This window comes from Microcaecilia unicolor, chromosome 4, assembly GCF_901765095.1.
Source record: "Microcaecilia unicolor chromosome 4, aMicUni1.1, whole genome shotgun sequence".
NCBI lineage: Eukaryota > Metazoa > Chordata > Amphibia > Gymnophiona > Siphonopidae > Microcaecilia > Microcaecilia unicolor.
This window is the reverse complement of record NC_044034.1, coordinates 189,830,035-189,854,088: the sequence shown is the minus strand read 5'-3', so window position 1 is coordinate 189,854,088 and position 24,054 is coordinate 189,830,035. Positions and strand designations below refer to the sequence as shown.

Here is a 24,054-nt window from a genome sequence, read left to right as displayed (position 1 = left end):
AGATCATTCTTACCTGCAAGACATATCGTTGATCGTTTTATAATGGGTTGCTGCAAACGTGGGTGATTCACGTGAAAGCAGATGCTTCTATTAAAATCCAGAGCTGTTGGGACCAGTCTCAGTGCTGAACGCAGACTAAACAACCCTCTACTGTCCTGCTCTACATCTGTGGTTGTGATACCATCAGTCATCTTCATATTATCTCTATACCAGTCCACAATGATATTTTCAGGATGAAATCCAGAAACAGCGCATATGAGCGTGAAAGGCTTTCCATACCCAGCAACTTCTGGGTTACACACAATGTCCAAAACTACTGGCACACCTGTTAGGACAAGATATTCATCATTAGGCTCAAATAACATACAAAGCATACAGAAGACTTCTATCACATGTTGATTTGCATTTATCATTTAGCTGCTGGACCTGGCAGCAAGACCACAGTATCCACAACAACTCTCAACTCTTTCATTGCAGGATACCTACAATCATTAATGAAACAGACCTATACCCTGACAAAGTAACTGAAACCTGGCCGTGTCAGCCATAGGAGCCAACTTTTCAAAATTATTGGGGGTGCTAAGCCCAATGGAAATGACCCCTCCCTGACACATACAAGGAATTTTCTCAATATTGGGGGTGCTCAAGCACCCACAGAGTCGGCTCCAATGGTGTCAGCAGAGGATCCGATTTGCATTACTGACTGAAAATGTTCTGCAAGCTAAGTACTTTACTGTTTTATCAACAATTATAATAGTTTTATGAACTTTATATGAAAAGCAAGATTAAATATATGAGATTGGTCCATTTTTTTCATTCTTTATCTTAATTTCAGCCAATGAGGAATGGGCAGCATACATTTAAAGAGATCAATATGCATTTAGCTGACCATAGTTCTGAGGCTCCAAAAAAACCTTTGTATAAAATTGGTGACGGACATTAAATATTTGGTTGCTGGGAGCTTGTTAAGGAATTGGTATACCTGTTCTGTGGCAGGCGTAAATGCTCATGATTAAGCTCCCTGTTTACAAAGCTGCACTGGAGGTGCGGTATTGCCAACACAGCCAGCCCAATCACTCTGAATGGACTGTGTTGGCAATGCCATGCAGCAGCTGCAAGAGCAGCTTTGTAAACAAGAGGGTAAATGTGGCACCATGCGCATGCAAATAGTAGTTTTCTACACAACATTCTATAAATTAGTCCTTTACACTGATTAGGTGGTATATATCATTCAGTGTAAAAAGTGTGATGAAGGCTGCTACATTGGAGAAAAAAGTCAGATGCTAAAGAAGAGATTTAATTTACATAGACATCATATGAAAAATGCCAGTACAAACAAAGATGTCACGCCTGTGGGACAGCACTTTACAAAACCAAAACACTATACCAGTGATTTCAAGGTAAGGATCCTGAAAGGGAACTTTAAAACAATACAGGAACGTAAGACCTTTGAAGTCAAAATGATTAAATATTTTGACACCCACCAGACAGGACTTAACAAAGATCTGGGTTTTCTAGCCCATTACAAAGCATAAAATTGTATTGCCTTGTAAATTGTAGTGCTCTCCTGTCTCTCTCTCACCTGTCCACCCCCATCCTGTTAGACTGTCACTGAAATGCTTTGATGTTTCGCTCATATATACTGTCATCTACCAACATTTGCTTATTTCCGATCTGACGAAGAAGGGCAACCTTCGAAAGCTAATCAAGAAATGTATTAAGTTATGTCCAATAAAAAAGGTATCATCTTATTTTCTTTTCCATGTGATTCATGTAGTCAGATTAGTGCCTGTCTTTAAAAAAGATGTTGAAAACATTTCTTTTCCAACAAGCATTTGGAGAAGGTTTCTCTGATGGTTGAGAGTCTGATGTAATTATGGGATTATATGCTTTTAATGAGTTACTGTTTTATAATTTGTTCTGTTGTGATTTGTGTCTTGTATTTTTATAGTTGTATAACTGTGATATTGATGCTGTATTGTTGTTTATTTTTATATAATTATATATGTACATCATGTAATCTGCTTAGAATCATTAAGAATGCAGAATACAAGATTTTTACAATAAACATTAAGCATGCTGGAATGGTTGGAACATCCATGCCCCTTGCACGTGAATGCTGTCTTTGAAGTTACATGTTAGAGCATGTAGATAAAAAGTTACAGAATAGCGCCTAAATTAAGGCTGCCAACTGGATCCAGATTTGTAAGACAGGGTTGATCAGTCCTGCAGGGACTTGTAGTTCTGATTTCCCCACTGCATTCCCTAAGGAAAGCAGGACTACAAATCCCAGCATGCACTAGGGTAAACCCAGGACTGGATCAACCCTTTCCTGCAGGTCTGGCTCCAGTTGGCAGCCTTAACCTAATTGCACTTACACGTATATCTGCTGTTGTAGTGTGAAAGTTACATGCTGAATTAGTACCTAACTTTCAAGAGCATAAGCATTGCCATACTGGGATAGACCGAAGGTCGATCAAGCCTGGTATCCTGTTTCCAACAGCACACTGTGGTGCTCATTTTCAAACCACATAGACTTGAGTGGTGGGGCATTTTCAATATGATGTTGTAATCTACCAAGAACGTAGGATTGTGCAGAATAGAATAGACTTGAGTGGTGGGGCATTTTCAATATGATGTCTAATTCCAACTAAGTGGGGAATATAGATATTTTCAAAACAGAAAAACGTCTTATCTTTTTTTTTTTTTTTTTCGAAAATGGCTACTTACTAGATGTTTTTGTGCTGTGTGTGTTATCTTTTTGGTCTATTTTGAAAATAAAAAAGTCCAAGTGAAAAACACACAAAATCAAGTCATTGGGATGTAGGAGGAGCCAGCATTCTTAGTAGACTGGTCACACAGACATACCAGGAGAGCAATGGGGCACCCTAGGTGGCACTGCAGTGGACTTCAAATAAATACTCACTGTTGTTCCCTTATCTTGTCTGCTGACACCCCAAAACCCACTACCTTCAACTGTGTACACCACTACAATAGCTCTTATGGGTGAAGGGGGCACCTATATTTAGGTATAGTGGGTTTCCGGTGAGTTTTGGAGGGCTCACAATTTCCTCCACAAGTGTAACAGGTAGAGGAAGGTATGGGCCAAGGTCTACCTGTCTCAGTGCACTGCACCCACCACTAGCCTACTCCAGGGAACTGCATGCTGCTCCAATGGACCTGAGTATAACATCTGAGGCTGGCATACAGTTTGGCAAGTAATGTTTTAAATTACATTTTTTAGGGGGTGGGAGGGAGTTAGTTAGTGACCACTGGGGGAGTAAGGAGAAGTCATCCCTGATTACCTCCATTGGTCATCTGGTCATTCAGGGCACTTTATTGTGCCTTATTCATTATAAAAACAGGTATAGCTCAAAACGTCTTAGTTTTAGTCCTGGGCGGTATTGTTTTGTTCCATTTATGGCTGAAAAACGTCCAAGTGTTAGAAACGCCCAGATCCCTCCCTTAACATAAAGGAATCCTGCTCAGAAGGAAGGGATCCCCCAAAGCTTAGCCGGTGGTGGGAGGCAGGGCTGGTGGTTGGGAGGTGGGGATAGTGCTGGGCAGACTTATACGGTCTGTGCCAGAGCCGGTGGTGGGAGGCGGGGCTGGTGGTTGGGAGGCGGGAATAGTTCTGTGCAGACTTATACGGTCTGTGCCAGAGCCAGTGGTGGGAGGCGGGGCGGGTGGTTGGGGGGCAGGGATAGTGCTGGGCAGACTTATACGGTCTGTGCCCTGAAAAAGACAGGTACAAATCAAGGTAAGGTATACACAAAAAATGGCACATCTTGTTGGGCAGACTGGATGGACCGTGCAGGTCTTTTTCTGCCGTCATCTACTATGTTACTATGTATGTTAACACATCCCTGGCACACCCCCTTGTGATTTGAACACACTTCTGACGGACTTCATAGAAAAACGTCTAAAAATTGGTTTTGAACATACCAATTTGGACGTTTTTGTGAGAAACACATCCAGATACAGATTTATGTCACTTTTTGGACATTTTTCTCTTTTGAAAATAAGCTCCTTAGTAACCTATGTATCTTTGTAAGTCTATGTGATTTGAAAGTGAGCCTCCACATGGAATTAGGGGGATATATGTATAGACAGTACCACTAAATATATTTGTATAACTATTTGTAAGCTGTATAGCTTACATAAAGGAACCAAATGCTAAGACCTTTACCTATATACAAAAGTGGTGAATATTTGCGTTATATGCATTTGATCTTGATGCCCCAGGTTTGTGTACAGCGTTGTAAACATCTAGTAGCACTAGTGGTTTTTCTATGTCTGATCAAAATGTATAGGCTACGGGGTCAATATTACATAAGTACATAAGTATTGTCATACTGGGACAGACCGAAGGTCCATCAAGCCCAGCATCCTGTTTCCAACAGTGGCCAATCCAGGTCACAAGTACCTGGCAAGATCCCAAAAACGTACAATACATTTTATGCTGCTTATTCTAGAAATAAGCAGTGGATTTTCCCCAAGTCCATTTTATGGTTCATCAATTTTTATTGAACAAAGAAATTACAGGTGGAATAAGAAACAGAGAATCGTTCATTTTTAATTATATGTAATCAACCCTCCCCCTCCCTCTTTTGTTATTATGTTTCAGGAGTAAAGCGGACATAATTAAGAGTGACAGCAATACAATAGCACCGTGATGTTACTTAACCAAAGTAAAAGAAGGTCTTCCACACTCCCCTGTTTCTAATGTGCCCTCCCCCCCCCCAATCTCATAGTCCCCCAACCTCCCCCCTTTCCCCAATAAAGAAGACCCAAAAAAGCAGGGGGGGGGGGGAAATTTCCAGGAAGGCCATCGATGGTCTGGATTCTTATGACCCCCTCCAACGGTCTATAAATTGTTAAGGAGCAGACTCCGACCTCGTGGGTGGGGGATGCTTAAATAAGGATCCCAAACCAATACGAAACATTGTTTGCATTTGAAGGATTCCCTTGCCTCTCCAGCCTCCCATGTTGCTAACAGATGCCAGTAAGCAAGAGGCTCGGCCGTGGTCCAGTATTGTAGAATGCATTTATGCGCAAGCAAAGTCATCTTACGAAATAGCAGAACATTACCTTTCTTTAGTCCTCGAACAGCCCTGGTAATATCCAAGAGGAAGTGTTCCACTGTTCCAGATATCTCTGCTCCCATCAAGAGGGCCATAAATCTCCGAATACAGCCCCAAAATAATTGAACTTTGGGACATGACCAAAAAGAGTTGTAAAAGGAGTTATGTTGATGGCCACATTTGGGTCAACGGGAATCCTGTATCCCCCCCATGTGGAATAATTGTGACGAGGTCAAATAGGTGCTATGAATAACTCGATAATAGCATTCTCTTAAATGGGCATCAGATGTGAGAGCTGGGATATTCCTCAAGGTCCATGTTATGTCCCAATCAGGCATCGGGGTTCCTAAGTCTCATTCCCACCTTTGTTTTAGTACGGTGTAGTCTCTTTGAGGGTTCCCATTTTTTGAGGGCCTTGTGAAGGGTTGAAATTGAAATCCCTTCTTGAGAGAGTCCCTGAAAAAACTCCCAATACGGTCTCCCATGTGTTGACCCAGGAGCTGATTATCTAAGGAGTCTATGTAATGCTTTATCTGACAATAAGCAAACCTATTACCCCAAATAGAGCCCACCTGAGCTTGGAGTTCCTCAAAAGGAAGTAGTGTACCCTCATCATTCTAAGAGAAATATATCTTTACGCTCCCATAGAGCAACAGTGGTGTTTTCCATGCCAGGTGCAAAGGCCATATTGCCTCATACATAAGTAAAATACTACGGGCCAGGTCTGGAGGCAGTTGGGTCTGTTTGTTATGCAGTGAAGAGTAAAAGTTATGAGGAGCATAAAATGCAGATTCTAAATTTAGAGGAGTATGGGACTGGATATGTAAAAGCCAATCCCCTATATCAGTTAGTAAGCAACCCTGATTATATAATTTCACATTCGGTAGTCCTAAACCTCCTTGGTCCCATCCGCCCACCAAAAAAGAGAAACAAGCTTTTGATTTCTTATAGGCCCAGCAGAATCGGGAGAGTAAACGGTTAAGGATCTTCAAGTCTCTCTGGAGTTAATCTTAGAGGTAACGTTTGCAAAAGGTACAGCCATTTCGGGAACAGCACCATTTTCACTAAGCTCACCCTACCTAATAATGTTAAAGGGAGATCTCTTAGTAGCTTCCATCAAGGCTGACACATTGAAATGGTAGAGTTGAGATATATCCATGGTTAGCTGGATACCCAAGTAGCGGAAAGAGCGGTTTGCCCACTTTAATGGAAATCCTTGGCCCCAACTACTGCGCAACTAATCAGAAGAAGGTATAGCTTCCGACTTAGTTAAATTCGACTGTAATCCAGCATAATCCCCGTATTCCTTTAACGTTTCTAAAAGTGCTGCGAAAGAGTCCAGAGGACACGTAAGATGAACCAAAAGATCATCCGCAAAGGCCACTACCTTGAAACAAGTAGGTCCTATCACCACCCTGTGGATGGCCGAATTAGTCATAATATCCCTGATCAGGGGATCCAGGGTCAGTACAAAAAAAGGGGGTGACAATGGACACCCCTGCTGCGTTCCACAAAAAATGGGAAAAACCGAGGATTCCACATCATTAACCATTAACCAGGCTTTTGGCACAGAGTATAGTGTCTGGATGACTGACATAAAGCGACCGGAAAACCCAAATCTATCTAAGGTTGCATAAAGAAAATCCAAATGGACCCGGTCAAACGCTTTCTCGGCATCAAAACTAATGAGAAAGGAATATAAGTCTTTCTTACGTCTATATTCTAGGGTAGCTAGTATTTTCCAAAGATTCTTAGTTGTCGAGTGGCCCTTGACAAATCCCACTTGCAAATCATGGAGGAGCTGAGGCAAGATATGAGCCAGACAAGTAGCCATAATCTTGGCAAGCAATTTTACCTCATAATTTAAGCATGAGATTGGAAGATATGATTCAGGGATGGTTGGGTCCTGCCCCGGTTTAAGAACTATAATTTGCGCTTCGTTAAGTGATGGGGGCAACGCTTCAGCATCCATCAAGGTATTAAACAGGTTGGTGAGAGGTGATATAATCTCTTCGCCCAAATGTTTGTAGAATTTTTTGCGGAACTCATCCATCTGCCGAACTACCAAGTATACCTCATCCTCCTGTATTGGTCAGTTTAAAGCATGCTGATCCTCCAATCCTAAAGTGGGCAAAAGCAAATTATTTAGATAGACCTTCATCCGACAGCGCTGCATACAGCTGTCTAAAGTAAGAGTAGAATATAAGGCAAATTCCCTCATCTGTTTGCACGCTATCTCCCTGCTCCATACGCATGGATAATATCTTAGAGCGCCCCCCCCCCCCCCTCCCAGCCAACAACCGGCCCATTTTATTACCATAACAGTGTAACATGTATCTATAGTAAAGCCTGTGATTTAGTAGCACATTGATGTAGGAGGGAGTTGAGCGCTGTTTGGAGCTCTAGAACCTGTTGTTTATGTGTGGTGGTATGTATATAGCTGAAACGCTGACAAGTTGCACAGAGTTGGCAGTCCAAACGCAGTATCTCCCGGTCTCGCTTTCCTAACAAGGTGACTATAACTAATAATTTCTCCTCGTAATACGGCTTTCGCCGCTTCCCAGTAAAGTACCAGATCAGATGTATGTCTCGCCTTGTTGTTTTTGTAATCCCTCCAGCAACTACGAAGGCGATCCTGAAAGACCAAATCTGTATAAAGTTCTAAGGGAAAGACCCAATGCCTTCCTCATGGGGCTCCCCTTCTCGGACTGCAATACATCCAAACCCAAGCATTATCAGATATAACATAGGGCCCTATAGTCGTTGTTTCCACCAACCCAAAGAGTTGTCATGACATCAACAACTAATCAATACGAGCCTGTGTGGAGTGTGCTCGGGATAAGTGAGTGTAGTCTTCTCCAGAAGGTGGAGCACCCGCCACACACCTATCAGTCCCAATTGGTGGCATATGTTAGGCAAAACTCTACTACAGTGGAGGTACACAGAGGCAGTAGGGAGTGATTTGTCCATCATTGGGTCCCACACTGAATTAAAATCCCCCCTACTACTAAAGATGTAGGTGTAAGATTCAGAAGGTGGGCAGTCACAGTTCCATAAAATTTTCAGTCAAATTGGTTGGGAGCATAAATACTGCAAAATACCAATTTCTGGTGGTCCACAATCGCCTCACAGATCAGATATCTACCATGAGGGTCCACAACTATAGTGCTGATTTGTTCCACCACCCCTTTCCGAAACAGAATGGCCACCCCTCCTTTCTTCCCTTGTGCTGCAGCTGCTACACAGTCTCCAACCCACCATGTTTTAAGTTTAGCATGTTCCAGGACAGTAAGATGTGTTTCCTGTAAAAGGGCAATGTCGTAAGATTTTTGTACGTTTAATAGGTGAATTAATCCCCCGCACACACATTCCAAGTTACTATCTGCACTAGGAAAAATCTAGAAAATGATCACTAGCATGAACAGAACCAGTTTCCCAGGTGGGCTGCAATCCACCCTAGATGTCCTTCTCCAAAGACTAAGTACTTTTATCCTCATTGCATCAGCCTCATCCACCCTCAAACGTGAAGTGTAACACCCTAACCCCTACCTCAGCAGATAGACCGTGCACCCCTTGTTCCGAGCCCCAATCCCTTCCCCTCCCTGTTCCCACCTTCACGCCTCCCCATTCTGTATCACCCTAGAACTTGATATAATCAAACATCATTCCCCTCCAGTTCAAACTGGCATGTGTTACATTAGCTATGCGATAAAAGAGAGGAGAGAAGAAAAAAAAAACAACATATACGTCAGTCAGAGCTCCCCTTGACTAAGGGTGCGGGGTGCCAAGCAAAACACATAATGACCACTTTTAGGGATCCCCCAAATGGCTCTCTAAAACTATGCCAGCAGTTCACTGCCACAGTTAGATCAATAAAAGGTGGGCTCCCAATCAAGTTTAAAGAGCAAGGGGTCGCTCTCCTGCATCGTTCCTGCAGCAGGAAGCATGGTTAGTAACACCCGACCTGAAGAGCGATCCTCCACAAAGCAGTGCCGGTAGAGCCTTACAGGGACCGCAGATCGTCTCTCTAAAGTAAGCAAGGCTGTCTTCAGCATCAGCCTTTGAGGTAAAGGAGTACTCTACAGGCGATAGAGCAGTGCCAAGGCCCGGTGCCACTGGAACCCCCACAAAGAGATCTCAGTAGGGAGCCCCTACCCATCTCAAAACTCCGCCTACTCACAACACACAGTTACAGATCATGTCCTGTGGAGCCAGATCAGTCACTAAAAAAAAAAAAAAGACTGATCGATCATCTTTGGGTTTTCTCTCGGCAACCTCATCCCTGGGAACATGTGGACGCAGCTTCCTCTCCCTCGATCCGTGTTAGTTACGTCTGGGCCTCCTCCACTGTGGTTCAGATCTGAGTAACACCATTGTGGGTTACCCGCAACATGGCAGGGTAAAGCAGCACAAAGCAGATTTTAAGAGAACAGATTTGAACAGATAGGGCCAAAAGCCCTGCGTTTTGCCGCCACCCCCAAGGAGTAGTCCTGGAAGCATAAAATGCATTTGTTATGTCAGTTCTTTCCCAGCCCTTACCGCTTGCATGATAGCTGTTTTATGTGCAAAATTAAGAATCCTGAGGATCACCATGTGAGGTCTAGTAGATACGGTCTATCGGGTGCCTGTTCTATGTGTGTGTTACACCCTGAGTGGGCCATAGCAGTCTGGAAGCTGAAGTTCTCGTGTCAGTCACAATTCCAGGAATCCAATGAGTTCTTTATCTGCAATTGTTTCAAGTAGGCCCACCAAGCGGAGGTTATTCCTCCATGATCTGTTTTTGTTTTTTTACATTTGTACCCCGCGCTTTCCCACTCATGGCAGGCTCAATGCGGCTTACATGGGGCAATGGAAGGTTAAGTGACTTGCCCAGAGTCACAAGGAGCTGCCTGTGCCTGAAGTGGGAATCGAACTCAGTTCCTCAGGACCAAAGTCCACCACCCTAACCACTAGGCCACTCCTAGTTTTCCCAAATCCTTGACTTTACTTTCCAGAGACGTCACTTTTTTAACTAGGTAGGCATGCGAGTCCTCCACTATAATGATTCGGTCCTCCACTGCACTAGTCCTCGCCAAACAGCTTGCGTGGTATCTAGCCAATTCCTCTAATTGGGACTGCAGTTTTTCCAGTTTGGAAGCTATTGGAGTCAAACGTCTTTCCAGCATATCCGCTAGAGCTTAAGTCATCTCTGCTGTGATCTCTGAAATCCAGGACGAGGACACCAATTGGCCTGCCGGCCTCAGAGACTCCGCCATTTTGTCTTCGGCCACCCGGCCGCGAGTTTTCTCCATTTGCGTTTTCACAGTCACTGCGGCTCAAAATAAGAGAGCCAGATCTTACTGAGAGACCCAGAGATCTTCCCACGATTGAAAATAGGTGCAAGATCGATCTGGGATTTGAGTAGGGTGGCCAGAGAGGCTCTCACCAGCAGCCACTGACAGTCATGGCATCACGTGATCCATCCCCAAGTCCATTTTAATAATGGTCTATGGACTTTTCCTTTAGGAAGCCAGCCAAACCTTTTTAAAACCCCGCTAAGCTAACTGCTTTTACTACATTCTCTGGCAACGAATTCCAGAGTTTAAGTACACGTTGAGTGAAAAAATGTTTTCTCCGATTTGTTTTAAATTTACTACTTTGTAGCTTCATTGCATACCCCATAGTCCTAGTATTTTTGGAAAGAGTAAACAAGCAATTCATGTCTACCCGTTCCACCCCACTCATTATTTTATAGGCCTCTATCATATCTCCCCTCAGCTGTCTTTTCTCCAGGCTGAAGAGACCTAGCCGCTTTAGCCTTTCCTCATAGGAAAGTCGTCCCATCCCCTTTATCATTTTCGTCGCCCTTCTCTGTACCTTTTCTAATTCCACTATATCTTTTTTGAGATGCAGTGACCAGAACTGAACACAATATTCGAGGTGCGGTCGCACCATAGAACGATACAAAGGCATTTTAACCTCATTTTTGTTTTCCATTCCTTTCCCAATAATACCTAACATTCTATTTGCTTTCTTAGCTGCCACACATGGAGCAGAGGCACTTGTCTGGTTAGCAGGTCCTGCTTACCGGCTAAGGGGCGTAGTTATTCGCGTAGACCACCATTAAGATGGGTTATTTTACTTTTAACCAAGTTATTACTAACTAGGTCTCGTTGTATAAAATGGGACCTATGCCAAAATAACGCAAGTTAGCAGTAAAATGACATGCCTTAAATGACATGCCCCGGAGTGTGAAGAATTTCAGTCTCTGGTATCCAGAGCTGATATTGGGATGTCATAATGCCTCATTCTACCAATGCCTAAGAGCCAACCTAATCAGTGATGTCACAATAGCTTGATTGTCCTATACTTGGCTCACTTTTATTACATATAACAATGATTTCACATTCTAGAGGCATTTCTTTTACTTTTCTTAAGGGAGGAAGTTATGAATATGTGGTACTGTTAAGATGTGGGCAGACTTCTAAGGTTTATGCAATGATATTCAGCTTCAGTAGTTGGTTATGCAATACAGTGCTGGGCAGACTTCTACGGTCTGTGCCATGAAAATGGTAAGGACAAATCAAGATAAAGTATGCATATGTAGTATCACATCATACCTTATACTATGAATTTATCTTGTTGGGCAGACTAGATTGACTATACGGGGCTTTATCTGCCGCCATCTATGTTACTATCAGGCTTATTTTCGAAAGAGAAGGGCGCCCATCTTTTGACACAAATCGGGACATGGGCGTCCTTCTCGCAAGGTCGTCCAAATCGGCATAATCGAAAGCCGATTTTGGGCGTCCTCAACTGCTTTCCGTCGCGGGGATAACCAAAGTTCCCGGGGGCATGCCGGAAGCATAGCAAAGGCGGGACTGGGGCGTGCTGAACACATGGGTGACCTCGGACGATAATGGAAAAAAGAAGGGTGTCCCTGATGAGCACTTGGCCGACTTTACTTGATCCATTTTTTCTTACGACCAAGCCTCAAAAAGGTGCCCGAACTGACCAGATAACCACTGGAGGGAATCGGGGATGACCTCCCCTTACTCCCCCAGTGGTCACTAACCCCGTCCCACCCTAAAAAGAAAATGTTAAAAATATTTTTTGCCAGCCTCAAATGTCATACCCAGCTCCCTGACAGCAGTATACAGGTCCCTGGAGCAGTTTTACTGGGTACTGCAGTGCACTTCAGGCAGGCGGACCCAGGCCCATCCCCCCCTACCTGTTAAACTTGTAGTGGTAAATGGGAGCCCTTCAAAACACACCAGAAACCCACTGTACCCACATCTAGGTGCCCCCCTTCACCCCTGAGGGCTATGGTAGTGTTGTACAGGTGTGGGGAATGGGTTTTGGGGGGCTCAGCACCCAAGGTAAGGGAGCTATGCACCTGGGAACAATTTGTGAAGTCCACTGCAGTGCCCCCTAGGGTGCCCAGTTGGTGTTCTGGCATGTGAGGGGGACCAGTACACTACGAATGCTGGCTCCCCACACGACCAAATGGCTTGGATTTGGTCGTTTCTGAGATGGGCGTCCTCGGTTTCCATTATCACTGAAAACCGGGGACGAGCATCTCTAAGGACGACTATCTCTAAGGTTGACCTAAATGTTAAGATTTGGGCGTCCCTGACCGTATTATTGAAACGAAAGATGGACGCCCATCTTGTTTCGATAATACAGGTTTCCCCGCCCCTGCGAGGACGCCCTCAGGAAAACTTGGGCGCCCCGTTCGATTATGCCCATCCCAGGGGCGTATCTGAGGTTCGGCAGTAGGGGGGGCAGGGGCTAGAGTGAGGGGGCACATTATAGCCCCCCCCCCCCGGCCACCGCCCCCCCCTACCGCCGTCAACTCTCCCTCCCTCCCCCGCCTACCGCCGTCACCTACCCCCAAGGTCCGCTTCCTCCTGCCGGCTTTTTAAAATATTGCTTCAGCTGGCGGGGGACCCCAACCCCCCGCCAGCCCAGCCGCGGTCTTCTTTAACTTCTTCATCCTCGTCGTGCTGTGAAAGCTGCATGCATCCTTAGTTCCAGTCTGACGTCGCAGCACGTTTTTTTTTTTTGGGGGGGGGGGGGGTTGCTGGGTTCTTGAAGCCTGGATTGGCCGCTTTCAGAGACAGGATGCTGGGCTTGATGGACCCTTGGTCTTTTCCCAGTATGGCGGTGTTTATGCTTATGCTAGAGATAGCGTTAAGTAGATGGGTGGGAATAGGATCAGAGGAACAGGTAGTTAGTTTTGAGGAGGAAAGAAGATGTGTAGTTTCCTCTTCTGTAATTTCAGAAAAGGAGGCAGGGGTTGGAGGGTTGAGAGAATGGACTAAGCCTAGGGAAGGAGAGGTGGATGTGCCTGGTTGAGAATTCAAGTTTAATCTTGTGAACCTTATCATGAAAGTACTCAGCCAGACTCTGGGGAGAAAGTGAAGGGGGAGTTGGAGGTGAAGGCACTTTGAGGAGAGAGTTCAGTGTGGCAAAGAGACAACGAGGGTTTGAGCAAAGAGAATTTGTCAACTGGATGTAATAGTCCTGTTTGGCAAGTAAAAGAGCAGACTGGAAGGAGGTCAGCAAGAATTTTAAATGTATGAAGTCAGCATGGGCACGGGATTTCAGCCAAAAGCGTTCGGCAGAGCGGGCACAGGAACGTAGGTAGTGGATTCTAGAGGTCAGCCAAGGCTGGGGTTTGGTACGCTTCACAGAACGGGGAATGGGAGGAGCGAGAGTATCCAGAGAGGAGAGAATAGTATTATAGGAAGAGACAGCCTCAATGACAGACTTGGATAACATAGTGGTACAGAAGAGATCTGAAACATTGGAGGACAGAGTAGAAGGGTCAATAGCCTGAAGATTCCTAAATGTGTTGGTTAAGATTGGGACTGGGGAGGAGGGTGTTTAAGTGTGAAAGTTATCAGATGATGGTCAGAGAGGGGAAGAGTTGAGGCACAGAAACTGGAGAGTGCGCAGTTTGAGAAGAGGATAAGATCAAGACAGTGGCCATTCTGGTGAGTAGGGGCAGTGGAGCACAGTTGAAGATTGAAAGAGGATGTTAAAGCAAGAAACTGAGAAGCATAAGAGTCAGAGGGATCATTAGCATGAATGTTAAAATCCCCAAGAATGAGGGAATGAGATGAAGGTTCAAGAAAGAAGGAAAGCCAGGCATCAAAGTCAGTGAGAAAGGAAGAAGGGACTTATCAGGGGGTCGATAAATGACTGCTACTTGGAGAGGCAGAGGAGCGAATAGATGGATGGAGTGGACTTCGAAGGAAGAAAAGCAGTGAGACTGAGGTGGAAGAAGAGGTTGAAATCTACAAGAGGGTGAAAGTAGTAGCCCGACACCACCTTAGCGGCCAACCAGGCGAGGAGTATGGGAAAAAAGATAACCTCCGTGGCATAGGGCCGTGACTGAAGCAGAGTCTTCAGGGTAAAGCCAAGTTTCAGTTAGGGCAACCAGATGGAGAGTACGAGAGATAAAGAGGTCATGGATGTAGGAAAGTTTGTTACAGACAGAGCGGGCATTCCATAGAGCACAAGAGAAAGGCAGCAAAGAAGGGGGGATGAGAGGAACAGAAATTAGATTGGAGTTATCACGGTGTGACCTGCACAAATAGGATGAGAGCTGATGTGGAGGACCAGGATTGGGATTAATGTCCCCAGCAGAGAGCAGAAGAAGGAGCAAGACAGTACAGAGAAGAGTAGGGAGGTATGACGAATATGACAACAGCGACGAAAGTGAGATGTACTCAAATAGAAAGGAGAGGGATGAATGGAAGGAAGGAAATGTTGAAGGTTGAGAGCTGAGAAGAAGGAAGAGGGAAAAAAAGTACCATCAAGAGAGTTACTAAGTGGACAGGGCTACTGAATATTTCCTCCAGCTGCCTTGGCACTATCCAGACCATGCCAGAATGGTCTGTGAACAGAGCCAAAAGTTATCCAGTTAGTGGTCATATTCAGCAGGTTTGCCAGATGGGAAGAAATTTTCCCAGCCCAACCTGTGCCCTAAAAGAAGCTAAAGGTAGCCCAGGCTGCCCAACAGGCTATTTGAGGAGCAGCGGGGTGTCGGGGGGGGGGGGAGTGTCCCACCCATGCAAGCTTGCTTGCTTGCTGTGCCTCCCCTTCCCATGTGGCTGCTGTGCTGTGCCTCATGCTCCCGACACTCCAGTCCAGACCACCAGCTTGATGATGAGTCATCTGCTAATGATCTGATCACCCACCTCACCTCCCACTGGTCAAAAATTGAAGCCAGAATGAGGCTTGAGATGCATCAAGCTTCATTCTAGCTCCAAATTTGACATAGAGACAGAGCCAATCAGCCAAGTAGTGCATGGTGGGTTGCACAGTTGCCAGACTGCCCCAAAACTGCCCAGCAAGTCACAACCCTTGACTGAAAATTGTCTGTGGCCACCTAAAAAACAGTCGCTCATCCTGCGGGAAAACCACCATATTCAGACCACTAACCAGAAAACAAATTGGAAAAATTTGCATATAATGGAGCTCCACTATATGCAAATGCATCTCATGCCTATTCATTATGGTAATTTTGAAACCTGACTGGCTAGATGGGCCTCCAGGAGGGCACTGAAGCACTGTTCTAATGTTTCTTAACCTCATCTTCTCGTGCTCATCCCCAAGCTTTTGATTCTCCCTCTACCTCTCCAATGAAACAAACCACAGCTACAATGGAAAGCAGCAGGAGAAAGTGAACGTCAACAAGAGAAAATCTATAAAAAAAACAGACAAGCATTACTTTTGGCAGGTTAGACATTTCTGTAAAGTTTATCATTGTCCACTCTCCACAGGCTGACATTAAAATACACATAAAGGTTACCTTTTAAAAAGAGCTGGAAGGTCTTTTGTATGGATTGGACCATTGTTGCATAATGAAGGATCTCCACAACAATTTCTGTTCCGTGGTCATCCATTGTGGGTGCAAAGGCCATTGTGGTCTGACTGCTATAAAGACCAGTCTTGGGATTTAGTGTGGGATTTTCCATTTTTATCACACCTATTTCTTTATTCCATTGCACTATGCACCCTTCTGGGTAATAGTCCTCTATTTGACATTTTAAAGTCACTGTTTTTTCTTGTTCCAATACAGGAGAATCACTTGTGATCTCTGAAATTCTTGGGGACACCACTGTGTGTGAAATACAAATAGATATTAAAATGCACATTGAGTATTAATATTTCCCCTGACAGACAGCTTAAAGTGTTTTCAAAACAAATTAATTTGGATTTAACCAAGTACAAAAGGGTTAGCCTGGTGGTCTGGCATAAGGACTGTGGTGATGAATCAAGTGTGGCTTGCGAAGCATAGTTGCTTGCATTCCAAAACATTTTGACAATGAACCTACAAACTGAGACTCAGAACAGAAATCTTGCCTGTCCTCTGAGTTTAGGTGTGGACAATTCCGGGTCCCAACCATCAGATATTGTTAGGAATTTTGGTTACCGAAAGAGTTAACTACTACCAAATGTCTCTCATGCATAGTGGAAATTAGGGATGGGCAGCCAGAAAATTTTCATTTTATTCGTTTTCATTTGGCCATTTTTTCGTCACAGAAGCAAGGTCGTTGAGTGTGTACTCTTGCAAGATGGTACATCCGCCGGATTCTATATAGCGTGCCTAGCATTCCACGCTGAAATCTGCTTAACTTAATTGGCTTAACAAGCTGATCAGTACAACAGGGCTTAACAAGCAAAAACGAGCACTAATTGGCAATAATTAGAATTTAGCGCACAAATCACTAAGTGTATTCTGTAATGTACTGCTCCTAAATTTTAATGCGCTCAGGAAAAACAGGGTGTGCTTATGGGCAGGGAAATGGGCGTTTCGTGGGCATTCCAAAGTTTATGCACACTGTTATAGACTGTGGCCCTCTGCGCCTAAATCTATTTGCCAGGATTTATACCACATTTTCATTGGTGTAAATGGACGCGCTAGGATATCAACTAAGCGCTAGGATATACTAAGCATATTTTATATATTGTGCCTAAACCTAGGCACTACTTATAGAACACGCTTAGGCAGAAATAATTTCTGTGCTGATTTTTCAGACACCTTATATAGAATCTGGCCCATTATGTGCAAAGAAGGTGCATTCTTTCTGAAAGAGTGCGCACTATACATAATAGTTTGCACATGTTCAATGAGCGCTCTCTTTGAATATATCCCCAAATTTTATACATGCGTGCAGATATAGCAGTATGACTAAATTGTTCACGCAACTTATTTAACAAGCCAACTGCTCTGATAACTGGTCAGTAATGAGAACTTATTGGCACAACGTTCTAAACATATTCTGTAACTAGTAAAAAAGGCCCATTTCTGACAGAAATGAAACGGGCGCTAGCAAGGTTTTCCTCAGAGTGTGTATGTTTGAGAGAGTGTGTGTGAGAGTGACTGTGTGAGAGAGAGAGAGTGAATGTGCGAGTGTGTGTGTGTGACAGAGAGAGATTGAGACTGGGTGCGAGTGTGTCTCCTCTCTCCCCTGCCCCCCCTCCAGCCACCCAGCGATTCTCCTCTCTCCCCTGCCCCCCCTCCAGGCACCCAGCCATTCTCCTCTCTCCCCTGCCCCCCCTCCAGCCACCCAGCGATTCTCCTCTCTCCCCTGTCCCCCCTCCAGCCACCCAGCGATTCTCCTCTCTCCCCTGCTCCCCCTCCAGTCACTCAGCGATTCTCCTCTCTCCCCTGGCCCCCCTCCAGCCACCCAGCGATTCTCCTCTCTCCGCTGCCCCCCTCCAGCCACCCAGCAATTCTCCTCTCTCCCCTGCCCCCCTCCAGCCACCCAGCGATTCTCCTCTCTCCCCTGCCCCCCCTCCAGCCCCCCTGTGATTCTCCTCTCTCCCCTGCCCACCCTCCAGCCACGCAGCGATTCTCCTCGCTCCCCTGATTATCTCGAAGCGGCCGCATTATGCGCGATTCTTTGAGGCCGTTGTTTGGTTGCCTTGTGCTGCTGTTGTACCGTTTCTTTCCCTCTGATAGGTCCCTCGTGCGTGTGACGTCGCTTTCCGCCCTCGACGTCATCACATTTTGATTCGAGGGCGGGACAGAGAGAGAGATGGTGACAGACTGACGAACCTTATGAACCTTACGAACCCTTCACTTCAGTGAAGCCAAGGAGTCAGCTTCAGAACGTTGGAGGTGCTTTTTATTATAGTAGAAGTGGTGCGCGTAAATTCCAATGCACTGATCTCAAAAGGGGATGTGGCCATGGGGGGCATGGATGGGTCATGAGCATTCCTACAACGCATATAGGTAGCTGGGTGGCTGGTGGACATGAGGATCGCCTAGTGACATGCCTGCCTGGTGCGAAGGTGGCGGACGTCAAGCGTCACCTAGATAGGATTTTAAATAGTGCTGGGGAGGAGCCAGCTGTCTTGGTACATGTGGGTACAAATGACATAGGAAAATGTGGGGGAGATGTTCTGGAAGCAAATTTTAGGCTCTAGGGTAGCATTTTCTGAAATGTTACCCGTTCCACGCGCAGTGCCCAAGAGACAGGCAGAGCTCCGGAGTCTCAATGCGTGGATGAGACTGTGCAGGGAGGAGGATTTTAGATCTGTTAGGAACTGGGCAATATTCTGGGGAAGGGGGAGCCTATTCCGAAAGGATGGGCTCCACCTTAACCAAGGTGGGACCAGGCTGCTGGCATCAGCATTTAAAAAGGAGATAGAGCAGCTTTTAAACTAGAAACGGGGGGGGGGGGGGGGGGGGGGGGGGAAAGGTCGACAGTCACTCAAAAGCACATGGTTCGGGATAAGGTATCTTTTAAAGATATCACCAAAACAGGGAAGATAGGGTATCCTGATAGTGAGGTTGCAAAAGACACCATAGTAGATCAGGTGTCCTTAAATAAAAATAAAAAGCAGACAAAAGATTGCAAATTAATACTGTCAAGTACTAAGCATCATGTAAATAGGAACAACAAACATACTTTGAAATGTCTATATGTGAATGCCAGGAGCCTAAGAAATAAGATGGGAAAGTTAGAAAATATTGCACTAAATGAAAAATTAAATATAATAGGCATCTCTGAGACCTGGGGGAAGGAGGATAACCAGTGGGACACTGTCATACCGGGGTACAAATTATATCGTAGTGATAGGGTGGATCGAATTAGTGGAGGGGTAGCATTGTATATTAACGAGAGCCTTGAATCAAATAGATTGAAAATTCTGCAGGAAACAAAACACTTCTTGGAATCACTGTGGATTGAAATTCCATTTGTAAAGGGGAAAAGGATAGTGATAGGAGTGTACTACCGTCCGCCTGGCCAGGATGAACAAACAGATGCAGAAATATTAAAGGAAATTAGGGACGCAAACAAACTGGGAAACGCGATAATAATGGGTGATTTCAGTTACCCCGATATTGACTGGGTAAATGAAACATCGGGGCACGCTAGGGTGGTAAAATTCCTTGATGAAATCAAGGACAGCTTTATGGAGCAGCTGGTACAGGAAACGACGAGAGAAGGAAAAATTCTAGACCTAGTCCTTAGTGGCGCGCATGATCTGGTGTGGGAGGTAATGGTTCTGGGGCCGCTTGATAACAGTGATCATAATATGATCGGATTTGATATTAGCTTTGAAGTAAGTATACGTGGAGGGGCATAATCAAACGCGAACGCCATCTCCATGGGCGTCTATTTCCAAAAACGGTATGTGAAGAGGCGGGACAGACTGTATTATCGAAAAAGATGGGCGTCCATCTTTCGTTTCGAAAATACAGTTTGGATGGACCAAATGCCATGGATTTGGTCCCTTCTAAGATGGGCAGGTTTTTATTTTTTTTTTTTTTGCGATAATGGAAACTAAAAACACCCAGCTCAGAAACGTCCCAATCCAAGCCATTTGGTCGTGGGAGGGACAAATGTACAACACTACCATAGCTCTTAGGGGTGAAGGGGGCAACTACATGTGGGTACAGTGGGTTTTAGAGGCCTCCCATTTACCACCACAAGTGTTACGGGTGCGGGGGGGGATGGGCCTGGGTCTGCCTGCCTGAAGTGCACTGCAGTACCCACTAAAAGTGCTCCAGGGACAGGACTTGTTGCTGGTGTATAACCTTGGCACAGCAGTTGACATCTGAAGACTAATCTTGCTGAAAACGTCCTTTATTTGAATAAGCACCTTTACTCACAGTTAACTGCAGATCAGAGGTTGTGCCCCATTGGCAACGAGTCTCACTGGTACTGAGATTAGCAGTAGGTCCGAGCTGGCAGATTGGTGTACAATGCCCGCTTTCAGCAACATTCAAAGTAAGAACTAAGTGCTGTAAAGTGGCTAACACGTGAAAGGGATCTAAAAGTGTCTTACACAAATAACCACTACCTCATGGACTACCGGAAACAAAACAGGGCACACTCTGACCCAGTAAGCAGAGGGACAAGCACCATGGGAGTAGAGCCTACCAACTACCAACATCGTGAGCATTTAACACAAGCTAATGGAATCATGGAGCCCAATACCCTACACCCACCACAATGCATTGCTGATGTGACTCTGCAGTGCACATAACAGAAAAGGTGTCACACTCACCCGAGAGCCACATCAGAACCAGGGAAGGGCTGTCAGAGGATAGAACACATTCTGCTGTCATGGAGGTGGGTACGGCATTTGAAGCTGGCATACAGGCTGGGAAAAAAAGTTTGTAAAGTGGGTTTTTTTTGGTGGGAGGGGGTTAGTGACCACTGGGAGAGTCAGGGGAGGTCATCCCCAATTCCCTCCGGTGGTCATCTGGTCAGTTGGGGCATGTTTTTGGGACTTGGACCTGAAAAAAAGGATCCAAATAAAGCGGACCAAATTCTCGTAAAAAACGCCCTTCTTGTTTCAATTATCAGCTAAAGACGTCCATCTCTCCTCGGCTGATAACCACGCCCCATTTCCGCCTTCACCACGCCTCCGACACGCCCCCGTCAACTTTACCCGTTTCCGCGACGGATTGCAGTTGGAAACGGCCAAAATCGGCTTTTGATTATAGCAATTTGGGCGCCCACGGGAGAAAGACGCCCATCTCCCGATTTGGGTCGCAATATAGGCATTTGTCTCTTTCGATTATAAGCAGGATAGTATTCTAAAAATTTACTCACACAATACACGCATAAATGTTAGCATCTATGTTTTATAATTGCCCCTTACTAATAAAAGCACGTATGCCATTGTATTCTAAAATTGTGTTATTGTGCTCCTCACCCATTCTCAACCCAAACTCCACCCGTCTGAATGCTCACCTCTAAAATACGTGCCATCGCATATATGCCCTTTGTTCTTAATATGCTCAACTTCTCTGCTTGATTTTAAACCGATCTATATAAACAGGTCAAAACAAGATCAGCAGGTCACAATAGGATCCATCAGATCAGCGGACACACCTCTTAATTGGCTAGGAACTTTTCATGAGACAAGCATACTTCTAGAGGCGACACCGCAATCCTCATCAATCCATATATGCTGGCACTCTGGTATTTATGCACATTCTTGCTGCATAAATATTGGTGCCCTCCTTATAGAATTACTCCCAAAATATGAGAAAAGGTTTAGTAAAAAGGCTCCTCCTATTATTACTGTGTGAAATGTCATGACAGTGAATAGTAAACAGAGTTGCCTCAAATGACTCTGATATACAGAAATAATCTAAGGTGGCCAGAAAGAATAGGTCCATGTCACAAAGGGAAGGCCAAGTCAGTTCTGGTTTTACTCCATCACATCTATGCTTTCCTTAGAGAACTTGACACTGCAAGTTCAGGACTGTCAAACATGCAGCTAGTGGGCCATTGCATTTTTCAGTGGCTGCCAAGATTTAGTTGACCCATAGTAAGCAGTCTACATCCTGGAGTTGATATACCTTGCTCAGAGCACAAGGCCAGGGAAATCCCACAGTGTAGGCAAAAGGTGGTAATTCAAGGGGCAGTCTAGAGAAGAGCCATGAAGCAGGCAAGGAAGTCTAGTAATGAGCAACCAAGAACCCAGGCAAAGAGTTTACTAGCAAAAAGTAAAACACCAGGAGGTCAGAGCAATCCAATCTTCCTTGATCTAGCCTCTCCTCCAGATGGAGAATCTTTTCTCTCTCTTTCACTCACCCTCAAAACTTTTGATTCTCCTTCTACCTCTCCAATGAAACAGACCACAATTACAGTGAAAACCAACAGGAGAAAGTGAATGTCATCAAGGAAAATCCATAAACATAAAAAAAACCACACAAACAATGATTTTGGATATACCTTGGCCAGAGCAAAAGCAAAAAGTGGAAATTCAAGGGACAATCTAGAAAAGGGCATAAAGGTCTAACAACAAGCAGATTAACTGACACTTCTATACAAGTCCACAGATACAAAAGCAATAAAATCAGAATTGACCCAGCCTGTTCCTTATCACAAGGAACTATCTGGTCTCCTTCATATAATCATATGATTCCAGTTTCCCTTGTTATTTGGAATTACACTGGCTGCCAACAGAGGCCAGGGTGCAATTTAAAATTTGCACCCTAGACTTTAAATCTCTTTATGGTTTAGCACCGCAGTGTATTTCTCAATTACTCCATCTTCTTAATAGAGGTCTTACTCATAAAACTAGAAATCAATTTCTGCTTAGTTTTCCAATTCCTAGTAAAATTAAATGTAGAACGTTCACTGCTTCTTTACCCTATCAAGCTGCTCTGATTCCTTAATCCCTCCATGTCTCCAGTCCGTGTTTTGAAAATCATGATTTGGATGTTTTTCAGAGAAAAATGTCCAAATACCATTTTATGCTATTTTTCAGACATTCTTCTCTTTTGAAAATGAGTCTCTGTATTTTTAGTTGATTGTATATTCTTGGAATTATATCCAGTTAAGATATTGTTCCTTGCATTGAACTAAATGGTATATGCGGGCTATACGTTCCCTTTTGTATTTGTAATTGTAAACTACAGCTGCACCAAATAGCATATTTTACTATTTGGCCAAATACGAATACTGAATTCACCATTGAGCTTTAATATAACAAATCATAAAAGAAGCAACATGAAATCAGAGATCAAGTGTTTATTTCAGTAAGATTTAGCACAGTAGAGCCCTGGATTATTCATATTTGAATTTAAATCATTATTCAGCCAAATATGAATAATGTATTCGGGGCATTATTCGGGGTCAAATTGAATATGAATATTTGGTACAGCCCTAATTGTAACCACTCCATTTAATCCTTGGAGACAGTGCCTCTCTGAGTTTCTGGAGTAATGATGATTGATTGAAAGAAAGAAAAAAAAACATAATTCAGTATGATCTTACTAAGTGTCATCATGTTCCATTCAACACATCTGGGATCCATTGAGCTCTCATGCTTGATCTGGCAGCTGATTGTCTTTCCTCGATCCATCCTACTTGGCATAAATGTGATCTTACTGATACAGTAATAAAGGCCAATTTGATCTGCTGTGCTCTCTGTGTTTTCGGGTTTTTCAGACATCAATATCCCATCTTTACACCAAAATATTTCAATTTTTTGAGGGAAGAAAGAGTGAATACGGCAAGATAATGTCACACTTTCGTCTGATTTTGGTGTATTTGGAAAAGAATCTATAGGTTCCAAGATAGGCATAGCTAAAAGAAAAATTAAAAAAGAAAACCATGTCACCATCAGATGTCTACAGTAAAAAGAATGGTTCCTTTATCATAGAATTTTGGAATAACTTTAAAGGTAGCAATTCAGAGTTGAGACAATATACCTATAATCTGCATCCCAACTTGCTCATTGTCTGAGACATTAAACCTGTGAACTGCATTCCATTCTTTACCTTAACACCTTAACTTGAACCTTCACTGAAGTATCACACCTGTAACCTGCATCCCAACCTGTCCATTCTCTAAGGTCTCGCACCTATAAACTCAACCAACTTCCTCACTCTATCACACCTGAGACCTATATCCAAAGCTTCTCTGAGATATCACACTGTAACCTGCATTCATGTTTCCTCATCTTGAGACAGTATGCCTGTGAAAGATGTGAATAGAAT

The 24,054-nt window shown here is 44.3% G+C and overlaps 1 protein-coding gene across 4 annotated transcripts in view; it reads right to left on the bottom strand.

The window, feature by feature from the left end:
* The window catches only part of LOC115468917, a 172,091-nt gene that overhangs the window by 39,427 nt on the left and 108,610 nt on the right, over nt 1-24,054 (bottom strand). For all 4 annotated transcript variants that reach the window (XR_003941932.1, XM_030201065.1, XM_030201066.1 and 1 more), the window contains exons 7-9: nt 23,330-23,641; nt 15,886-16,194; nt 14-325 (exon numbers count right to left, since the gene is read on the bottom strand). Coding sequence is in view for 3 of the 4 variants with exons in the window: in XM_030201065.1 (XP_030056925.1) it covers nt 14-325; nt 15,886-16,194; nt 23,330-23,641 (933 nt within the window). In the remaining variant the exon portion in view is untranslated. The remainder of the gene's footprint in view (nt 1-13; nt 326-15,885; nt 16,195-23,329; nt 23,642-24,054) is intronic.